This window comes from Dasypus novemcinctus, chromosome 7 (assembly GCF_030445035.2).
Source record: "Dasypus novemcinctus isolate mDasNov1 chromosome 7, mDasNov1.1.hap2, whole genome shotgun sequence".
In the NCBI taxonomy this organism is placed as follows: Eukaryota; Metazoa; Chordata; class Mammalia; order Cingulata; family Dasypodidae; genus Dasypus; species Dasypus novemcinctus.
This window is the reverse complement of record NC_080679.1, coordinates 43,346,910-43,370,499: the sequence shown is the minus strand read 5'-3', so window position 1 is coordinate 43,370,499 and position 23,590 is coordinate 43,346,910. Positions and strand designations below refer to the sequence as shown.

Genomic DNA, 23,590 nt, shown 5'->3' with positions numbered 1-23,590 from the left:
TTGCCCCTAAACCCATAGCACTTTGAAAGTACCCCGGCTTTTTTCCTCTTTCTAGGAAAAAACCAAAGAACCCAGTTAAGCTCAGAGTTACTTGCCTTGTCCTGCCCTATGAAGGCTGCTGGCAGCAGTGGGGGTGGGAGATTTTGGTACTCAAAGCAGGGCTGTGCTAAGAAATCAAAACTGTTGCCTCGGGCCCCTGCGAACCACCAGATTTTAAATGTATTGAGTAACAAATTAGTAAATGGTGCTTTACATAATCACAAGGCCTGATTTTCTTTCTTTCTTTTTTTTTTTTTAATTGTGTTTCTATTCTGGACTTCTAAAAATTAAACGTAGACACCCTTGCACCCCAGCGCATGGATGTATAATGTTAATCCTTTTTAGGACTTTTACAAGCAATGTGGCCTGTGGCAGTTCAGGTCGGCTGGAATGAATTTATTATCCTTGCCCAGAGGGACAGGCATGTCTCCCAAGCTGCTGGAGGAACTGCAAATTGGTACAGCTCTTCTGGCTGATTGCATGACTCGAAAACTTGAACATATTGTATGTCCTTCAACCTAGGAATTCCAATTCTAAAAATTTATCCTAAGGAAATAATTACACAAAGACACAAAGGATTCTCTTTGAGGATATTTTTTGTTTTCAACAAAAAAGGAAACAAATAAGGGGCTGGCTCTGTAAGCCACGGTGTGCCTACGTCATGGAATGTTAGGCAGTCATTAAAAGTATGTCCTAGGAGGCTATTCAGAGTCACAGGAAGATGATCAAGATGGTGAAGTGGGAAAAGCATTTAAAGCATCATAATATGATCCCATTTTTTTGTAAAACAAAAAATGTATCTGGGGAGCAGATGTAGCCCAAGAAGGTGAATGCCTGGTTCCATGTGCAAGGTCCCCGTACCTCCTAAAAACAAAGCAAACAAACAAGCAAGAAAACCAACTTTCATTGGAAGTAGATAAAGCTCAGTGATTGAGTACCCGCTTCCTATATACAAGGTGCTGGATTCAATCCCAGGTTCCTCAAAATAAATAAACAAATAAAATATCTATGTATCTATAGATATGTGTTAAAATAGAGAAAGTACCAGAAAACAAACAAACAACAAAAACCAAACACCAAAGCAATGGTGATTACCTTTCAGTGAACAGATAATCTCAGTGATGGGATAGTTTTGATTTCTTTTCTACGTGTTCTAAAATAAATATGTCTTATTTTGGCAATGGAATGCTTCCCACTCTTTGAAATGTTACTAGGAAGAATGATTCACCACAGGGTTCTTTGTCTTTATTAAGAGAGTCTCATTAATTAGGTGGCTGGATTCTTCTACTCCTATAAGATATTCCTGATATGTTTGTTAACTAACATCACAAATCGGACAAATAATGTTTATTAGCATTTGGCCTGTATGGAAAGGGGCCCTAGGCAAATTAATGTTTTTAATGTTCACTTTCATGCCAACTTTCATTTCCAAAGCAGGGGTTGTAACCGACATGTAAAGAATTGTAGGATCTAGAGGAGGTGGCAAGTCTAGAAAGTAAAGGCAATGGATAGCAAGCAAGATTATAGATGGCAGAAAGAAGCAGAAGGATACAAACGTGAAAGCTGTCAGTAAGTCAGTATTTGTGCCTGTGTTAGTCAGTCAAAGGGGTGCTGATACAAAGTACCAGAAATTTGTTGGCTTTTGTAAAGGGTATTTATTTGGGGTAAAAGCTTACAGTTAGAAGACCCTAAAGAGTCCAACTCAAGGCTGCTTTCTCACCAAAGTCAGTTGTGTGTTGAAGTGAGACGGCAGGCTGTCTCCACCTGGGTTCAGCCTTCCTCTCTCTCAGCTATGGAAACAAGCATGGAGCTTATTTCTTTCCAGGCTTCCTCAGTTGCTTAACTGCGCACTATAAGGCAAATGGTTTATTTCTCTTCCTGGGGCCACAGGATCAAATTTCTCTCCTCTGCCTTGTCTATGGAGCTCTGTCTACCTGTGTCTTCTTCTGTGTCAATGGAGCTTTCTCTCTTTTCCTGTGTGTTCTTCCGTGTGTCTTCCTCAGTGAGTGTCCATTTATATCAGCACATCAAGGGGACAGGGACTCAACCAGAGTCATGCCTTACTGATGTGGTAGAATCAAAGCCCTAATCTTAACAATTCAATCAAAGCCATCTCAGCTAAAACTAACACAATCAAAGGGTATCACACCCAGAGGAATAGCTTAGTTTACAAACATAATCTCTCTTTTGGGGAGTCATAAATAATCTCAAACTCCCACAGTGCCCAAGAAGCAACATTTGTATTTATGGAACTCTTTTCTCAACTCCCAAATAAGAATGCAATGTGCTAATAGCAAGGTGGAGGTTAAGAGAATGCTCACCAAAGACTTGGGCCTGGTGACCCAGCAGTGTCACTAGTGAAGTGCTACGTTCAGAGGGCATGGATTTGGCTTTCTCAATAGAGAAACATCTTAATATATTTTATCCTATCTTCACCTTGGAGTTTGGATACCATGAGAATGGAAAAAGTCCTGAAACCACTAACAACCATTGGTGCAACCTTGTGGGAAGGTGAGGAATGATTGATTAGTGGAAATCGAAAGTCCTAAAAAAGACATCCTCATATCACTCATCAGCACCTACTCTCCTTTCCTTAAATCGCCTAGTAAAAATTGCTTATTCTTATAAGAGGTCCCCCTACTACTCCCATGTCTTAGTTTCTCAGCTGCTAAAATAACTACCAGACAAAGGGTTGGCTTAACAACAGGAATTTATTGACTCACTGTCTCAGAGCCTGGAAGGCCTAGTTCCACCCAGAGTCAGTAGCTTCTGGCTGGGTAATCTTTAGTGTTGCTTAGCCTTTTCATTACATGGCAATGCACATGGCAGCATCTTCTCCTTTCTCTTCCAGGTTACATTGACATCCTGCTTCTGGTTGCTCCTTTGGCTCCTCCCATGTCCAATTTTCTTTGCTTATAAAGACTTCAGCCATATTGGATCAAGGCCCACCCTCATTTAGTTCAGGCTCACCTTAACTAACAACATCTTCAAAGATCCTATTTACAAATGGGTTCACACCTACAGAGCCAGGGTTGGGATCTGCACATGACTTTTGTGGGAGACATGATTCAATCGCCAATATCCCATAAACTCCATCAGCCCTTCCTGGCTTCCTACAGAAACACAGTCTAAAAACACTATGCATGCCATGCTGTTTTGAGCCTAAAATAGGTCCCCTAGCCTTCCTTATCCAATCAGATCGCAGCCCCTAAGCCCTTTTTATACAGTAGTTCTGGAGCCACCATTGTTGTGGGCCACTGGGTGGGAGTGTGCAGAGAGGACAATTCGCTAATTGGGGTGGGAGTGTGGAAGAAGAAGCTGCCATTTGCATTGCTCTCCCACCACCATCACCTACCCACCCACCCCCAGAAATTCATGTTTAACAAGAGAGAGTAGGACTGGAGAAAGTGAGTTGAGGTCCCAATCTGGCCACCTTCCCCATACTGCCCGACAATAGGGTTGGACCCACAAAAACTTTTTTCACAGGATTCTCCCTGGATCTATTTTCAGATTGATACCAGACTCTAGTATTTTGTATCATTTTTCCCACTCCAGATCCCCACTTCATGTGCCCGGGCAGGACATCCTAGAAGTAGAAAATGCCTGCCAGCCCTTCTTCAGGCCTTGCACTGATCAGCAGGGTCCTTCCCCAGGTTCTCTTCTCTCCTAAATGGCCTGGAAGACAGGACTGAGGATATGCACATTTTTCTCTAAAGTCCTTTGGGGGTGCATTAGTCAGCCAAAGGGGTGCTGATGCAAAATAGCAGAAATCGGTTGGTTTTTAAAAGGGTATTTATTTGGGGTAGGAGCTTATAGATACCAGGCCATAAAGCATAAGTTACTTCCCTCACCAAAGTTTAGTTCCACGTGTTGGAGCAAGATGGCTGCCAACGTCTGCGAGCATTCAGGTTTCCTGGGTTCCTCCCTTCTTTAGCCTTCTTTTCCTGGGCTCAGGGTTCCTCTCTTCCTAGGGCTTGCTTCTGTTTCCTCTGTGAGCTTACTTCCCAGGGCTCCAGCTTAAGGCTTCAGCATCAAACTCTGACACCAAAAACCCTCCTCTCTGTCCTTTACCATGGCTTTTATCTGTGAGTCCCCACCCTTTGGTGCCCTACCAGCACAAGAGATTTACATGCTTACTTAATCAAGTAAACCTCTGAATCCAATATAATCTAATATGCCCAGAGGAAAAGATCAGTTTACAAACATAATCCAATATTTCTTTTTGGAATTCATCAATAATACCAAACTGCAACAGGGGGTAAATTTACCTATTTATAGAAACAGTTTTACGTCATGGGAATTAGGCACTTGAAAGTTCCCTGTGTAAATCATATGCAAAGATCAGTCAAATTTCAACTCTGGGCCAGGACATCTAGCATCACTGAAATCATGGTACCTGGAAGGAGAAAGGATAGCTGCTCTGTTTCACTGGAAGGTTTTTTGTTGTTCCTTTGTTTTCTTGGGGGATTTTGGTTGGGGGAGCCGATGTGGCTCAGTGGTTGAGCACTGGCTTCTTTTTTTTTTTTTAAAGATTTATTTATTTCTTTATTTCTCTGCCCTCCCCCCCACCCCAGTTGTCTGTTCTCTGTGTCTATTTGCTGCATCTTGTTTCTTTGTCCGCTTCTGTTGTTGTAAGCAGCACGGGAATCTGTGTCTCTTTTTGTTGAGTCATCTTGCTGTGTCAGCTCTCCGTGTGTGCCACGCCATTCCTGGGCAGGCTGCGCTTTTTTTCGCGCTGGGTGGCTCTCCTTACAGGGCGCACTCCTTATGCGTGGGGCTCCCCTACACGGGGACACCCCTGCGTGGCACGGCACTCCTTGTGCGCATTAGCATTGCGCATGGGCCAGCTGCACACGGGTCAAGGAGGCCCGGGGTTTGAACCACGGACTTCCCATGTGGTAGGTGGATTCCCTAACCACTGGGCCAAGTCCGTTTCCCACTGGCTTCTCACATATGAGGTCCCAGGTTCAATTCCTGATCCTGGTACCTCAAAAAAAAAAAAAAAAAAAAAAGGGTTGGGCATCAAGTATCTTCCAGATAGGTCAAAAAGGGCTGTGCTGTCATGGGAGTACACCAGTTTTTCCCAGTCCTATAATAGCACCCACTGGATAGAGAAGATCACCAGATTTGCTTGTTTGGAACCTGCTAGTTGATCACAAATGTTCCTAGATCTCTACCTGGTTTAAATTGTTAAAACATCATCCCAAAGGAGACATCGTAGTCCTCAATGTGTAAAGTTTCTCTGCAAAGTCTTTCAGAAACTTTACTAAGGAGTCCAGCGTCTCTTCTGCCAGTCCTTTGTAAGTGGTCTCTCTGAAGAGGACTTGACAGGCAACACAGAGCCATGTGTCCTTGGGATGCCACTGGAGACTCAAGGCTAGTGCCAGCATGGCACCCAAGCACCCACACCTCACTAGGTTTTTACATGTATTGGGCATGAAGTAAGCCCATCTGCTTTTGCACATTTGGGCATTTGCTCAGGTGTTTCATGGCCGTGCAGCTTACTTCCAAATGGGCTCCTGGGATCTGCCCAGTTTTCCCTCTCAGGGCTTTCAACTTGTAAACCTGTCTGTGGGCTGTAGAGATGGGTGTACTTAAATGATTGACCCTAGATTAGCAAACACTTACACACCTTATAAGTAGGAAGCATGAAGACCCACTCACTGCCTGTCACCCACCCCAGCTTCATACCTGATCCTGGACAGTCCGATGGACAGTCAACTGACCTCATTCCCTCCTTTAAACTCCCTCTTTCCCTCCCAGCCCAGGGCCTGTATGATCACCTGACATGTCTGTTGGTGTCCTGCCCCCAACCCTTCAGCCCTCAGCTCAAATGCCACTTCCTTAGGAAAGCCTTCCCTACCACCTCCTCCCATTCTAGTTCAAGTATGCAGGACTTTTAAATCCCGTACTAGACTATAAGCTGCCAGAAGGCAGTCTTGTCCTGTATCCCCCCAAACTGACCACCTGCTAGCACACAGTAGCTGTTCAATAAGTGCAAAATTTGCTCATCTCTAAGTATGTAACTCAACATGAGGTCAACTTAAGGATTTTTCCTTATTGTTATTTGGGTGAGTAATTATTTCTCATCTCAGGGAAAAAAAAAAAAAAAGAACCCTGGGCTCTGAGCTGCCAAAACACTGTAAACAGGGATATTTTCCACCCAAGTGTCACCCTCCAGAATTGCTTCTTCCCACCAGGATTCTATGACCCTTGGAGTCCAGAACCCGAAGCATATTTTCAATCAGGCTGCTCTGCTTGGTTGGAATGCCTGTGTCCCTCAAAGGACACTTATTTATATATTTCTGCTTCTATAATTATAATTGTGTTCTCTAAGTGTGCAAGGTGTCCAGAGAAATGGTGAAGGGTGAGGGACCCAAATGATAAAATGCTGAGATTTCCCCCCTTCATCTTAGTTACAGGACAGGTAAGAGTTTCTGTGGGAGAGGGTATTTTCCTACTTGCCATCAACTTTAGTAATTCCTTTACTAAACTAAGTCTAGTCATCTTTTTTTTTCCCCTTTTCTTTTTTTTTTTTTTTCTCTTTATTTTTCAGAAGGGAGGCCTCTAAAGAAACCTGATTGTACTCTCCCACTTTCCAGGTTGGGCAAGTTTCCCGAAGCCGAAGACCTGGCCTCCCAAATGCTGAAGGGCTTTCCGCGAGCCCGGGTCTCTGCCCAGGAAGCACTTGTGCATGATTATTTCAGTGCCCTGCCATCTCAGCTGTACCAGCTTCCTGACGGTGAGGAAGTGTGTGTGTGTGTGCACAGGGGTGTGTGTATCTAGATATCTGTTTTCTGTGAACACTGAAGAATCATAGAGTTTACAACCAAAAGTGAGGTGAGATATCTCTTTGCATGGGGAAAGCAAGATGGGACCCCCACTTGCCTGATTTTTACATGAGATTCTCTAAAACTCTGAAGCACTGGTGGGGAGAGGCGACAAGGACCCCCTTGAAATAATCCGAACATTTCACATACACACACTTACGCTTAGAAGCTGGGAGAGATGAAAGTTGCTCCAAGTTGTTTGTCTTAGCCAGCATCTGCCAGGAGAAGCAAAACCGAATTTCTAACCCCCCTTCTCTTTCAGTAAGATGATAGGTGACACGGATATGTCAGGAGAGGAAAGCCTCGCCTTTCTTGATTGGTAATGTGATGCTGCAGAAGGAAATCCTGAACTGCAGCCCTGGGGGAAGGGGAGCGGCCCCCCTCCCCCCGGCTGGATGCCTGCTGAAAGCACAGTTTCCCGGGAATCAGCCCTGACTGCTTGAGCCTGAAGTCATCCTCCAAATCTGAAATCTGCTGAGGGATCATGTGATTGGAACGCGCCTCGTATTTCTCCGAATGTGGTCAGGAAGGGCCATGCGGAGGATGTGGGCAATGTGGCCGTGGTCGGGTTGTGGGGGGGAGAGGGGGGGCGGAGGAAGCAATCCTTAGGTGGGGTTTTTTTGGAAACACCCTCCATTAGACTGTAAACAGTTTTTAGACGTCCTAAGCCCAAGAAAAAGAAAGCTAAGAAGGAGGGATTTAAGGGCTCAGCAGGGGAAGAGGATGTTGGGCTGGGAGTGGGGGAGGGAACGGGGGAGTGGAGAAGTACTCTCCAAGAGGCTTGGATAGACAACCTGACCAAAGTTTCCAGAGTTTGTGACACAGCTCTGAGGTAAGTAGGACCGTGTCCTGCAATAGTCCAAAACTCTTAGTTTGGGAGTTCTTGAGGTATTTTCTTATTAAGGTGAGTCATTTGGGATCTCCAAAAATAACCATAATCGCATAGCTGGGATTAACGTTTTACTTAACCCTGTAAGAAGAGTAAGTCATCAGTATTTATTAAGTTGCCTTTAAGTGTCAAAAATGTTAAGTGCTATAAAAAGTTGAGGGGGGAAAAGCGGCTTGTCCTTAGCCTCAGATATCTTACAGAGAGGGAGGAAAAGAAGATGAGGAAGAGGAAAACAGGGCACCCTCTTCCACAGATGAACACAGCCTCTCCAAACAACTAAAGTTACTGCCTCATTAATAGCAGAGGTTCAGAGACTATGTATGTGCTAAAGTCAATTCTTTACTAGAATAATTCAAGTGAGAAGATTAGACTAGAGGTGAACCTGGAGTGGAATTTGAAAGGAGATGAGGGACATGGTTTGGAATTTGCAGGAAATACATTCCAGGCAGATCTACAATTCCTAACTCTTCCTAGTACCTCTGTCCCACTTCAGTCCCACTCCCATCCCCACGCCTATCCCAGCACCCTCTTCCATACTAAGCCCTTGGATCCCTCCTTCTTAGCTTTCTTTTAGAGTTCGGGACTTCTAACTTGACCACTTCAAGCAAGTACATGCTGGGGGGCACACACACTTCTCTGCACTTGGAGAAACTTCCCCTGTAGACTCTCCTCCAGGATCACAGTTATTATTCTAGGTACTGAGACCCTCTGGGGATCTTCAAAGTTCTCTGGGCACCAGCTTTTTTACCTGACGAAGGGTAATTAGGAAGAAACAATCACTGTCCAAGCTGACACATTGTTTGAAACTTTGGTTTTGATTCTTTCTGGTAGATCTGAAGCAAATCCACCAACAGAGGGGCTGTGGTGTATGTACAACTAGATGTGCACGCACGTGCGTGTGTGTAAAGGTGTAAGAAAGGAGGAGAAAGATCTGCATTCCTTCTCTGTGCACCCAGCCACAGAGCCCAAATCTACTTTGACACTTTTAGAAAAATGAAAAGATGGAATCTTGCAGAAGCCTGCCTGAGCTGGTGGGGAGACGGGGGAGTGCTCACAGCAGGAGGGAAGTTGACTTTTCTTTATACATATAGGGTTTTTTCCATGCAGAGTTTAAATTATGCCTGATAAAAGGAGTTTCGTGGATGTTTCAGTTCTTTCAAATTCTCCTGGCTTCCTCCCAATTAAATGAGGTTTGTCAAAGCCACAGGGCTCTGCTGCTGCTGCCTCGGCCGACAAGCACTTCCTGCAGCGACATCTCCAATCCCTGAGGGAGAAGATGAAAGGACTGGCTCCAAGAAACAGGGGAAGGGGGGATGGAACTGGGTGTGTGTGGTGGTGGGGGGGCGGTGTCTGGAAATAGGTACAGAGACAGATCAACAGTTGGGATGCAGGACCAGTAGACAGGGAAAGCAAAGCTACCAGGAAAATTGGAAATAAAATAAAAGAAGAGAGAAGCAGTTGGGTCCAGTTTGGGCACCTCCTTGACAGTAGCCCTTACCAAGGGCACCTCATCAAATATGGGATGCATGCCCATGGCCTGGCAGTGCCAGTCTGCCTTTTCATTGCCCCTGACAGTGAACCCTTCATTAAGAGTGTCCAACGCAGACAGGGAGCACTGGAGGGTTACCACAGGTCCCAACCTGCAGGGACACAGAATCTTCATCCCTGCAGCTGGCTGCCGTCAGCATAAGAATCATGCGAAAATAAGACATCTTCTTGGGAGTGGTTTTTAAGGAGAGGTTCTCTGCCATGATTATGTAAGGAATTTTGCTCTCTTCTGGCATTTCAGTATGAAATCATCTAGGGGCTTATATTTATATCATTTTATTCAGGTTTTCTTCTAGTTGCAGGATAACAGAGTTTTCACTTTAAAATATATTTTGTTTCTTCTTTGATCTGGAAGATGCCAGGTCTTATTGTCTGCCCCTCAAGAAGACAATTAAAGCATGAAACCTATGATGGGAAATACATGGAGAGTGGAAGGACAGTCTAAATCCCAGGGTAAGGTGACGTAGACATTTCCCTCAAAATGAAAGAATTGCTCCCACCATCCGTATCAATTTTCATGAAGCTGACAACTTCTGAACAGTCCTTTCTCTGAGTTGTGGCAGTATGTTTAAAGCTGGAGGAAAGTTATCAGGGGGTTACCTGACATTGAAAACCCAGGAATTCCAGGATCAGCTCTCTTTTGGAGAGCTCACTTAAGTGGAGAAGCGTGGATATTAGAATGGCAAGCACATGGGAACTTCTGCCAAGCACTGACATTTTCCCTTATTGACTTTTGAACACCTGAAGAAACATTTGTTGAAGGAGAAATTATTGGTAGTCTCTCTCAAAACACATCCAGCAGCAAGCTAATTGCTTTTGCAGATGGCCAGGGCGCCATTCTCCGCACTCATACACAGGCTGACGGGCACTCTTGTAGCCTTCATGGCCAAGACCCAGGGCAGGATGTCAGCTGGGGCAGCTAAGACCTAAAATTAGGCTCTTGGCGACTCTCTAATCTTAGCTGCAGGTTCAGCCTCTTGGTTTAAGTCCCTTTGACCTGAGCATGAACTTGGGCTCTGGGGAAGGAACATGGTTTAATGATTTCCTGGGGGGTGGGAGTGGGGGTTGGTAATAGAAAAATCATTACGCTGCCCCTTCTAGAAACTGGCTCCACTCCGTTCTTGCAGAGAGCCTTCCAAATGTTACCCTTGGAAAGTTAAGACTGCTTTTGGAGCTCAGCCAATTTGGACCACAGACACTGATCCACGAAAGTATTTTTAATCTGGAGCAGTAAATGCCACGTGATTTAGGAGTCTGGTCCTTAAGCCATGGACCTTGATCATCAGGACATCAAAGGCTGTCTCTCTCTGTGGGTTGGTCCCGTTTTGCTTTCCAAATCCCAGGCTTGAGCCTCTCCTATTCCTTCCTGGACTAAATCTCCCTTCTCCTGTAAAACTTCTTGGAGGGGGGGGGGGGCGGGGTGGAATCCTAAAATGTAAAAGCTTGCAATTGTTTCACAAGTATTTTTGCAAAAGTAATGTACTGTATACAGGCTGCAATGTCATCATATACTTATATACCAGTAGCATGGAAGAAGAGATGGAATTTACCTTTGCCGTTACTTGCACCATCCCTGCAAGTTCTTCAGTATGCCTCGCTCTTATTGTTCTGTTAAAATCTGATTGATTCTTAGTTTTGGTCTAGTAAAAGAATCTCGGGCCTTCTTTTAACATTATCTTTTTACATATTGTTGAAGAACCATATGATACCACTTTCCAAAGCTCACTTCTCTGGGCTAAATTTCTTTAACCTTTTAATCTTCTTTCTCCCTTTGACATATAGATTCTGTTTCTCCCACCGTTTAGTCAGTTTGTGTTATTGTTCTATTTTGAACCTGTTCCAATTATTTTGCTTATCTCTGAAACCATAGACCCAGGGAAGACTCAGGTTTCTACCACAGTAGGAGAATTATGTCTCAGTTCATTCGTTGAATATTTACCCAGTGTCTATTGGGTATGAGATTTTGAGGGAAATAAAACTAAGTTAGTCATGGACCCTGTCCTCAAAGAACTTACTGTCCTTAAGGAAACAAGACAAGTGTGCTAACAGCTGCAGAACAAGTCAACACAAGTGAAACGCTCTGGGTGTTCAGGGGAGGCGAGATGCAGTCCAGCTGGGGGGATGAGGATGCCTTCGAGTGCATCTTGAAAGCTGATGGGACATGGATGGTTGGAGAGGAAGGACATCCCAGGGAGAGGAATGCCATCCTCCTCTTAATACAGTCTAACATCAACCTGAGGTTGTCTCCTTTTTAATAACAACGGCACATTGCTGACTCATATACCATGATAGTTTTTATCTTTCTGTGGGTTCTTGTAACAATTTAAACAGGCTTTAACGTGTACTAATGAAGCTTGATTCAACTCTTCGTATTGTATTTTTTTCACACGATTCCAAATCTATTCTATTCATTGCCTTTATTGTCTAGTCTATTCAAAGTTTAGCCAGAATGTTTTGCCATTCCACAAGGCTGGGTTTTAGGGGTTGGGAATGATAGGGAAGAGGGAAGGGAGATTCTAAGCCAGGTCTCTTGACACCATGCCGCTTCATGGAGTTTGCAGACGCAGACCACTCTCTCCTCCTTTTAAACCATCTATTAATCAATACTGTTAGTCAGAAGCAAGTAAGGAAGTGTCCTTCTTTACTTTCTGTGCTCAAAGTTGTCCTCAATCCATCCGCCTACATTAGTGTAGATGTTGGGTTGAGAGATGGTTTGTGGTGTTTCTAGGAGAAGTCTGGGAAAACAAGTCCCTCAAACCTACCCAGCCCTTATGTTGGTTAAATTTGTTAGCGTCAGGGACTGAGAGAGCTTCTAAGTAAAGACAAGCCATTCAGGATACAGGGAGAAACCCTAAGAGTGGAAAGGGACCTTAGAAACTAGCTATTCAATACCTTCATGGTAGAGATGAGCCACTGACACCCAGGAAAAATAGCACTAGCCTCTATGTGCTGTATACAATTTCTCATTCGGTCCTTACACTAACTGGTGAGACTGGAATTATTACCCTTATATAACAGACTGGGAAATTAGGACTCAGAGAGGGTAAGTAAACGGCTCAAAGTCGTTTACTCAAAGCTAGTATGTGAGTAAGCCAAGATTTAACTTCATACAGGCTCCTTCCCACTAACCATTGCTGCTTGCTGAAGATCACATGATAATTTAGTAGCAAAACTGGAATTAGAACCAAGTCTCTTGACCCTCAGTCCTTTCCCTTTCTACTATCTCATACTCTGTGTTTATTTTTAAGGCTCCCTGGGAAAGATTCCACATGTCCCCATATAACATATTTGATATCTCACAGTTAAGAGGGCTCAATTTTACATTTAATAGAGACCCCTTATCCCAGATGCCTGCTGTCTCCTCCTCAATGCCATTTGTCTTAATTTCTGTGATTTTTTTGATGCTGTTCTTGTTGTTATAATAATATATGTAATAACCCTTGAGTTTTAAGATTTCTTAATCAATGATGGATACTGTTTTTCTTTCATTTTATAATCATTAAATTTTCTGAGAAAAGCATCAAGAGGCCACAGGAAAACTGGGCAAAGGTATAAAATAGCAGTTTACAAAAGAGGAAATAAAAAGAGCATACAAAGCAAATAAAACAAAAATAAAATATTTTTTTGAAAAAGTAAACCAAAAAGCCCAAAAAATAAAAACAAAAATTTTTAATTAAAAAAAAAAAAGAATAAAAAAGCATACTGACATATGGGATAAATAGCCTTACTAGTAATTTAAAATACAAATAAGTGTTAGGTTAGCTATTTTTTCCCCTTTACTTAATGATTCTCAGGGCTGATGAGGTTGTCACTCTGCTAATGGTGGTGCAACCTTTGGAAAGCACTATGGCGTACATATCAGAAGCCGTGAAAATAGTCATAGCCTTCAACCCTATAATTTTGTTCCTGGAAATTATCCAACGAAATTGGAAACAACAAAAAACAAAACAATCAAGCAAATAAGACATACAGATGTATGACAATGTCCACAGCAGTGTTGCCTATAACCTTCCTTTTTTTAAAGATTTATTTTATTTATTTATCTCCCCCTGCCCCTTGTTGTTTGCAGTCTCTATCTGCTCTCCGTGTCCATTTGCTGTGTGTTCTCTGTGTCTGCTTGTCTTCTCTTTAGGAGGCACTGGGAACTGAACCCAGGACCTCCCAAGTGGAAGAGAGGCACTTAATCACCTGAGCCACCTCAGCATCCTGGTCTGCCATGTCTCTCATTGTCTTTCCTCTTTGTGCCTCTTTTGTTGCATCATCTTGTTATGCCAGCTCACCCATGTCACCAGCTCACCTTCTCCAGGAGGCACCAGAACCGAACCCAGAAACTCCCATGTGGTAGGTGGAAGCCCAATCACTTGAACCACATCTGCTTCCCACTTATAACCTTTTAAAAAATAAGAATCTAAATATTCAACACTAGAGAATCAATTAGACAAATGTTATAATGACCCTGCATATAATATGGTATAACCATTTAAAATAATTATCAGGAATGTGTATTAATATCAAAGTATTTATGCTATGAAGTGAACTAAGAGAAAATAGATTGCATAATATAACGTACCTGTGCAAATGTATTATGCATAGGAACAAAACTGAAAGGTAACATATAAAAATAAATACTCTGTATAGTGAGATTATGAGTGATTTTTTTCCTTTCAAGATTTTTTTCTTTAATGTTAGTATTATATTATCTTTAGAGTTAAAATAAATAAAATGAGAATGATGGTACAGGCGGTCAGACTCTGGTTTGGGAGTTAAAAGCCTCGAGTTTTCTTTTTTCAGCTAAAACATACATCACTGACCTTTGTAAGCTTCAGTCTCTCCATCTGCACAATGGGTAAACAGTAGTTCCCTTTACCCCAGATTGGCAGAATGTTTATTTTATAAAGCTTTTAACTCACTGAAATGCAAGAGTTCTTATAAATGCAGTCCTGAGAGAATGAGGGGCGGGAGAGGAAAAGATAAATAGGCTTTAATTAATTGTAAAAGGAAAGATCATCTGCTTTAATTGGAAATGCATATGTGCTGTGCCCCTAGTCAGAGTTTTAAGTGCACTCAGTGCTAGCAACTTCCATTTAAAGTACTGTGTGATCCTTTGGGCTTTGAAGATATGAAGTCTGTATACATACACATGAGCTAAAATTACTGCACAGTCATGAGGATGTGTGCGCTCTGAATAATTAAATGTGCCAACCAACTCTGGCTGATGGATTGATGATATGGAAGAATGGCGCAAAGACCATGTGAAAAGGAAAATTACACGACATTTTGGACCAATCGATCATTTCCAAGCTTTCTTTTTAATTTGTGCTTTCTCTTTTAGCCATTATATGCAAATAAAAGAGATGTGATTATCTTGTTTCCTGTGAAAGGTTATTTAGTTCCTCAATCCCATTAAGTCACTTTCTACACTCCAGTGCACCGAAATCTTCACCTGGTTATCAGCTCAGGAAGGGTAAATGGAGACACCAGGATCAGATTTCTAAAGGAAGGAAAGTTAAAGCAAAGTTTGAAAGAGGTGACAGCCAGCAGTCATGAGCTTAGGAATTCAATTAGACGGAAAGACAACTAGCTCATTATCTTGTTCTGAAATGATCTAAATACATAAGAATCTTAAAGTTTTAAATAAACTTGTCCTGCTGACTGTCTAGATGACTGAATTTCTCTTCTCAAAAAAATTTTAAACACCCACTTTCGTATTTATTTATTCTAAGCGCAAAGCAGCTGCGATAATTATGCTGTCAGATTCAGTAAGTTAATGAGGAGTCACCAGAGTGGAAGGTTTTGCATTTGTGAGATTTTTGAAGGAGTTGCTCCACTGCTTTTTTCTTTCTTTTTCAGTCTTTCTCTCTCTCTTTTTCTATGTGTTGGGAAGGAGAGCGTGGCAGTTCACGACCAGACTGGAATCCTTTTGATTAACTGCTCGCTTTCCCAGCACTGTTCTGCCAGATAACAGTCCTTCCTCCTCCCTCCCTCTCTCTCTGCAAGGCACCAGGGAGCTTTAGGGGAATCCCAGCCCTTTGTGCCACTGTTCCCAAAGCAAGAGGACACTCCTCTCTAAGAGAAGTCCCCAAGTTGGTTTGGCCTTGGTTCATCTGAGAGTAATCTGTAAATTTACACAAGTGTTTATTTTAGCCAGGCAACCTGATGATCCTGCTTTCCAGCCTAGCAAATATGGAATTGCAAACAGCAGGAGTCAGGGTGACAGGTTACCCACAGCACTCAAGGCAGAAGTCTAGGCGGAGTGAGGTAGAGTCAGCATTACAGGTGCATTTCTTTCTGTTGGTTGTGACAGTTTCTAATAAACAATACTATTAAAGCATTTTACGATTTCCGTGCTCCAAGCTAAAAGCTTCTCGTTTCGTTAAATTGCGTGCGTTTTACGTTTAGAGCAACCTGGGTTTGTGCAGATCGTGAACCTTGGAAAAGCAATGCCCAAATGAAGGATGCTCTGAGCAGGTTCTGTGAATTTGCTTTGGTGACAATGTGGCCCCTGCTTCTTGCTGTTTTTCTTGGACAATATCTATGGCTAATTGTTATAACAGTAACTATGATTTATTAAGAAAGTATTGTGGGGAAGCAGTTATGGCTCAAATGATAGAGCGTCCATCTACTATATGGGAGGTCCAGGGTTCAAACCCAGGGCCTCCTGACCCGTGTGGTGAACTGGCCCACGTGCAGTGCTGCCACGTGCAAGGAGTGCACCCCTCAAGGAGAGCCGCCCCACACGAAAAAAGTGCAGCGCACCCAGCAGTGGCACTGCACACATGGAGAGCTGATGCAGCAAGATGATGCAACAAAAAAAGTGACACAGTTTCCTGGTGTTGTATGACATGAATGCAAGCGGTCACAGAAGAACACACAGCGAATGGACACAGAGAGCAGACAACGGGGTGGGGGAGGGGAATCAATAAAATAAATCTTAAAAAAAAAAAAAGAATATATTGTGTTATCAGCCATGATATGTTAAGAACATATTGTGATCCAAGGTATTTGGCATATATTATCTTCTTTAAACCTGCAAGCTCATATCCCCATTTTGCAGATGAACCCCTTAAAACATTAACTTTAGCCTTATAAGCACCCAGGAACAATAAGCCCCTAACAAATACAGGCATTTATGAAAATGCAAGTGCCAATATTCTGAACTAACCAAATATGAAAACCACAGGGGGAAAGTAATTATATATATATATATAGGTTTGTTTTTCTTTTTTTTTTTACAGAACTTGCAGTGTTGAGTCTTTTTAAATAGATTGCCTGATGTATGTAGCGGAATTTGAAACTTTCAAAAACATATCTAGCCCAGCTTGATGCTCATTGCCTGACATCACTGGGGCTAAAGTCCAGATTCCTTGGCATGACATTAACTCCCTCCGTCATCTGGTTCCAACCCACTATTCCAACTTTGCTGTGCTAACCGTGCATGATGACTCTCAAACACTTTCCTCCCTCCATGCCTTTGCTGGTGCCGATTCCTCAGCCAGGAATAGCCTCCCTGGAAGTCCTTGATTATTGAGAGCAGGGTCATCCTTCAGTGGGCTCAAATGGCACATTGTCTATGCTTATCCCATACTCCCTAGTAGTAAACTTTGGGGAGGAGGTGGTGTCATAATTTTTTGTTTGTACCTCACTTTTGGCCCTTGTTGGTTTGTGTATGTGTGTGTCCCCTATTGTTCTATATCTATTTGTCTTCAGTACCTAGCATAATGCCTTGCCTAAGTATTCATTCAGTAAATACATATTGAATTGAATTGAACAGGAGGCACTTGACAACTTTTAGTGGATTCAGTAAAGTGAGTTATCTATGAGTCAGTATAAATTATGAGGAAATAAGTCCAAATATGTTTTGATGTCTCTTTGGGTGACAGATTTTGCAACGGATGTAAAGTATACACTGTGGAAGTCTTTGAGAAATAATATGCTGGTGCTTGTCTCTTTTCCTCCCTACAGAGGAGTCTTTGTTTACAGTTTCAGGAGTGAGGCTCAAGCCAGAAATGTGTGACCTTTTGGCCTCCTACCAGAAAGGTCACGGCCCAGCCCCGTTTAGCAAATGCTGGTGAAAAGAAAGGGCAAGCTCTCGAGGATCCTTCCAGGTAAGTGGTGTCCACAAAACCAGGCTCCTGTGCATGGAACTGAAAAGTGATCGCTGCCAGGTGGAGGGGGTGTCATTCCCGGATTCAGAGCACCTCTGTTCTGGCCTGGCTCTTCCTCTCCAACTCTAGGGACAGGTAGCTCTTGAGACCCCTATTGCCTGAGCTGTAAAAGGATAAGTGTGTATCATCTGTCTCTTCTGCTCCAAGAGGGGTGGAAGCCTCATAAGACAGCATTTACCAAGCATTGTGGGGCCTGCAGCTGGAACAGGTAGAATAAAGGCTTACTGCTGACTGTTGTGTTCCCTTAATTAGACAGTTCCCTCTGTCAGTGCAGATGACAAAATCATGGGTGGAGTGACCAGATGTCCCAGTTTACCTGAGACTGAGGCATGTCCTGGCATTCAGGACTTTCAGTGCTAAAACTGGGAAAGTCCCAAGTAAACCAGGATGGTTGGTCAACTTGGTGATGCAAATTACCACCTGGCCCGCCCCAGGTGCCAGAGAAGAATGCTTCAAAGAGTCCTTGGCCTGCCCAGGAGATGGGTTTAACCCATCTGAGAACCCAGTTGTGGCTGCTGCAGGCAGTTGGGTACAGGGAGCCCTTTCATTCCGGGTCACTTCTGGGGACCACAAAGGTCTGATGGGGAGACAGGAGCCACACACAAATTCCAGAGTCCCCTCAATCAGCCTAGGGCAGCCCAGCTTTCTAAGGTAATCTTGAGGAGGAAGGGTGCTGTGGAGGGTTTTCCAAAAGCTAGCAAACCCTAAAAGGAGTTCTTCTGACAGGCCCAGGAAGCTGGGTGCGACAACTCCAAAAGCTGCCCTAGTACAGACACCCCCAGAGGTCACAAGAGTGCTTCCCACACTTGGCTCTACCTCCCTGGTGGGTAGAGGGGAAACCATTAACCTACACAGAGGGATCGCCATGGAACCCCCGTGCAGAGCCCGCCAGCCAGCTCTTTAGGTGATCCTGGCTACATCCCAGACCACATGCATTAGACTATGATTTGGCCACCCCTTCAGCCACTGCCACTTGGCCGTGCTTCCCAACAGCACCTTTTTGGTCCCTGATGGTAACCGATGGCAGAAACCCTATACATTCACTCCCCAACTTTACTCACACAGCAGGATTCAGCTCTTTGCCACTTTCTCTTGGTCATCAATATATATATTTTTTAATCACTTTGATTTTTTTTTTAAGATTTATTTATTTATTCCCCCCCCATCCCAGTTGTCTGTTCTCTGTGTCTATTTGCTGCATCTTCTTTGTCTGCTTCTATTGTTGTCAGTGGCACAGGAATCCGTGTTTCTTTTCGTTGCATCATCTTGCTGTGTCAGCTCTCCGTGTGTGCGGCGCCATTCCTGGGCAGGCTGCACTTTCTTTTGCGCTGGGCGGCTCTCCTTACGGGACGCACTCCTTGCGCATGGGGCACCCCCACACGGGGGACACCCTTGCATGGCGTGGCACTCCTTGCACACATCAGCACTGCGCATGGGCCAGCTCCACACAGGTCAAGGAGGCCCGGGGTTTGAACCACAGACCTCCCATGTGGTAGACGGATGCCCTAACCACTGGGCCAAGTCCGCTTCCCCTGGTCATCAATATTAAAGGGATATGCACATCAAGGATGTCTGCTTTCTGGCTCTTCTGTGATCACTGTATTTGGACATTTGGAAAGAGCAAAGCAGTTTGGAATTATGACTTTTCCAGGGCATTTATGAAATACCTAAGTTTGTATTTTGACAATATACAATTGGAAATAAAATAATATGATATTTCCCAAGCAAAAAAATTTCTAGAGCAGAGCTTTTTTAAAAAATTACGATTATATTTCCTTTCATTAATCTTTTTAGAATTAAGAATTTCCTTACTTTTTCATTTGTATAAAGTTAGCTCTTCACATATTCTAGAGCAGAGTGTTTACTGTGTTATTATGCCATTTTAAATCCTCTGTTTACAAGAACAGGATCTTCTTTATCTACATTCTATAAAGTACAGGGTTTACCCTCCTTAAACAGTTATCAAAAACATTGATGGAAATTGTATTAGATGGTGGTTCTCAATACACATTACTATTATTTCTATTATTGCTGTTATATTGTTTTACTAAGCAGCCAGAAGGTAGGAAGATAACTGTGTCTCTCCAATCTGCAGTGGCCTTGCACAAAGAATTGTTTGTTATCTGCAGATATAAATTGATCGTAATAGGAAATCAATTCAATGCGGCATGTTACGCTTGGTGCCTGTGCCAGCAATTGAAGAAGGGAGGTGGAAGATTTAGCCTCTACTGGAATAATATGAGGATGATCCTAGGCCCTTAGTACTAATATGAGGAGATAAAGCCCATAGGATATGAACCACAATAGGGAAAGGCTAGAGCAATTAAACTGTTTAGTAAATGGCTTGAGATCAGCAAAATCTGGGCATACTAGAGTTAAAGCAGTAACACACTTGGCCTTTAAATCATTTCCACTAAATTTAATTATTTGAAAATAGTGCCTTTCCAGGAGAGTCAAAATGTAAATTGGGATATTAGGACTTAGTAACAGGCAGCAATACCTCAAAAGTAAGACCCTTGAAAGATCCTCAAAATGTCAGTGTCAGGTATGAAAAAATTGTATACTGATATCTACAACAGAGACATAGAGAGGAACTAACATTTACTGAGTACATGCCACATGCCAGGGGCTACAGTTGGCACTTTATACATATTATTTCAGAGTTTGGCCTGTTTTGAACAGTGGGTTGCGGTGAGTTACAACTGTAGTTTACATGCCCAGAGTTAGATTTGATTGTTTTTAAAACTCTCATTACCAGGATAATATGCTGCCTCTATTATAATTTATCATCACCTTTTCTATCAGTGCATTTAATTCCACCAATAACCTTGTGATAATGTTTAACAGGTTTTCCTTACTCAATCTGTACTGTTATTCATTATTTTTACTTTGCTTTTTCTTCCATTCACTTCCAGTACTACATTCCTGCTGCTTCAGCTTTCATTTGCTCCAATTTACTAAGAAGCTTGAAATCTAACTCCACCCTGGACCAGAGATTTTACACTATCACCATGGCAGAGAGTATTTTAAATAAGATATTCAAGACAATGGTACATAATTCTTGAAGGAAGAAAAAGTAATGGAAGTTTATTGCTATTGTCATTTGCCTGGAATTTAACATTTTGGATCAGTGATCGGTTCAAAAATTAGACATAGACTGAGATTGTCTGAGAACAGACTTTCTGGATTATTTCATCCATTTTGTCATTTGATAGAAAAATCCCTGGCTAGAAGATCAATTTCCTAAGAGGACATGCTTTCATTTCCAGCTGCTGAAACAAATACCATACAATGGGTTGGCTTAGCAACAGGAATTTAGTGGCTCATGGTTTAGAGGCTAGAAGGCTAACTAGCCAGCAATCTTTGGAGGTCCTTGGCTCTCCCATCACAGCCATCACATCACAATGCACATGGTGGCATCTTCTCCTTTCTCTTCTGGGTTCCATAGACTTTCAGCTTCTGGTTTATTCCATAGCTTCTCTTTCTCTCCAAATGGATTTCATTCTGCTTATGAAGGATTCCAGTAATCCAGATTAAAGCCCAACCTGATTCAGTTACGCTGCATGTTAACTGAAGTAACATCTTCGAGAGGTCCTACTTACAATGGGTTCAAATCCACAGAACCAGGGGTTGGGACCTGAACATGCCTTTTGTGGGAGACATGATTCAATCCCCAATAGGACAGATGGGAGACTGACAACTGAAAGAATTTGGAGACAGAGCTGGTGATTACAGAGATCTGTCTCTCCTGTGTTCACTTACAATTTCCCTCAACAAAAGGACTTCTGTGGCAAGGAGAGGATTAGTCTAGAGTTTAGAAAAGTCTCCAAGGAAGATGATTTCTTGGATAAAGTTGTCAACAACAGGTCTTGCTTAAGACTAATTGTGATTTCCTAGGGGGTGCCTCTCCCATCACTAATAGTATTATTAGAACCTTATACCCCTACTCCACCCCAACCAGTTTTCAGGTCTGAGCTGCTGGTTAGAATTGAATTTCAGGCCACCTCCTTATATTGAATCCTAACTGTGATGATGGAAGAATTGATGAGGAATTTAAGCCCTGATTTAATGGTGGAGACACTGGATAGGTAGATAGATAGATAGATAGATAGATAGATAGATAGATAGATAGATAGATAGATAGATAGATAGATAGATAGATAGATGAGAGATACATACATAGATACATGCATAGATACATAGATACATAGATAAATAGGTACATAGATGACAGACGGATAGGTGCAAAGAGTTCCAAAGATGTAAATCAAACCCTGATGTACCACCACCACACACACACACAGACACACACACACCCCACCCTCAATAAAATGATAGCTCTGTCTCAGCTAACACGTGTGCCATTTTCTACAATGACTCCTTTAAAAAAACAAAGCTAAAAGAAGCCAGGGCCAGGGAAACTCAAATTACTTCTGGTATCACTGTCTGTCTGGAGATCATCTACTCAGGAAATGTAGTAACTTAGAAACCAGAGACCTCTATATATCTTTGGAAGACCAAAGAGGGACTAATTAAGAGAGAATAAAAAGAAATGGTAACTATTCACCTGAGAAGGAAGAAGGAAGAACTCATACAGATAAACCAAAGAAATCTACCTTACAGAGTATCTTGATTTTAGTAAGGCACTTAACAAGGTCTGTCTAGATATGCCTGAAGACAAGATGAAACACTGTATGCTTGATGATGGGGCAGATATGCGTGCTTAAAGAATGGTGGTCATTCAGCCTAGAGAGAGGACTGCAGTGCTGTAGACAGGGTATGTTTTGAGTACTGTTCTGGTCAAATATTTTGATTAATCACTTAAGTAAAATCAGAGAAACTGTATAACTTATTCTTACAATTCATTGAAGTAAGTACTATTAGAATTAACATATTACTTCCATTTTACAAAAGAGGAAACTGAGGTACAGAGAAGTTAAATAATTCCTCTATTGTAATTAGAGTTAAGGTGTAAATGTCAGGTCTGGCCGACTCCAAATATCTATGCTCTTTCCAGTAATCACATACTTATTAAACTGTAAAATACTCAACTCTTGAAGAAGTAACTGATACATGTCATTGAATCATGATTCAATGAGCCAATTCAATATTTATTCCTAATAATTTTCATGTGATATAAAGTCTTACAGTTTAGGCTTAAAATGTCAACAACACAAGTAAGACTATGATTTAGTGGTATTTTAAGAGCAAAGGGGTTGGCCCTGCTCTGGGTGGCTGCAGAACCAGGACCTACAGATTGAAAGCTCAAGAATGCGACTTTTGATGCAACAGGAAGAATTCTCAAACATTCCCCCTATCCACCAATGGAACGAATTTGCACAGCAGTAGTGGCCCTCCTCTCTATCCTAGAAGATATGGAGAGCTGTATGATGGGTTCCGGAATTGGAGATTAGAAGAGCTAAATTTTCTATAACTTTAGAACAACTGTCCACCTGCGGACAATATGTACTTCGAAATATATTGAGATCCTATTGTTGCAAGAATGGGTAGACTCAATATCATTTTATTATTTTAAAGAAAAATGGATGTGGCTCAAGGGGTTGTGTACCTGCCTTCCACATGATAGGTCCCAGGTTTGGTTCCAGTGACTCCTGAAAAAACAAAAAAAGCAAATAACAAGCAAACCCAACTCAGGAAAACTGATGTGACTCAGTGGTTGAGCACCACTTTCCCACTTGTGAGGTACTGGGTTCAATCCCCAGCCCCTGGTACCTAAAAAAACAAAAGGAAATTGACAAAAATTATTCTTCTTGAATTTGAATAAATGTAAACCTTACTGTGCTGCTTTCTATTTTTCTATTTTAATTAATGAATTTGCTTATTCAAAAACTTAATAAAAATTATATATGGCACCAAAACATAATTCAAATAATCTTTCCATCCTTGATCTTGTAAAAGGAGCGTTCCTGGTGTGCATTTTTTTTTCTCACGCATGTTTTGCTGATTCCTTTGTATAGACACACACCTGACTTTCAGAATGTGTTCATGGTCAATTTGATGTATCAATTATTTTAGTGATGCTTAGTTATTTAGCATTAGTGCTAGTCACCTAATATTTCTGTCTCCCAAGCTCCATAAATGGATGGCACTTCTGGCAC

General features: G+C 42.3%; 1 protein-coding gene across 2 annotated transcripts in view; it reads left to right on the top strand.

The window, feature by feature from the left end:
* Positions 1-23,352, top strand: part of CDK15 (cyclin dependent kinase 15) — a 91,290-nt gene extending 67,938 nt beyond the window's left edge. The window contains exons 12-14 of one of the 2 annotated variants that reach the window (XM_058300366.2): positions 6,642-6,781; positions 17,269-17,411; positions 20,387-23,352. In XM_058300366.2, coding sequence (XP_058156349.1) covers positions 6,642-6,781; positions 17,269-17,378 — 250 coding nt within the window. In that variant the 3' untranslated portion in view covers positions 17,379-17,411; positions 20,387-23,352. The remainder of the gene's footprint in view (positions 1-6,641; positions 6,782-17,268; positions 17,412-20,386) is intronic. The other variant, XM_058300367.1, reaches the window with a different exon arrangement.
* Positions 23,353-23,590: the final 238 nt, after the last annotated feature.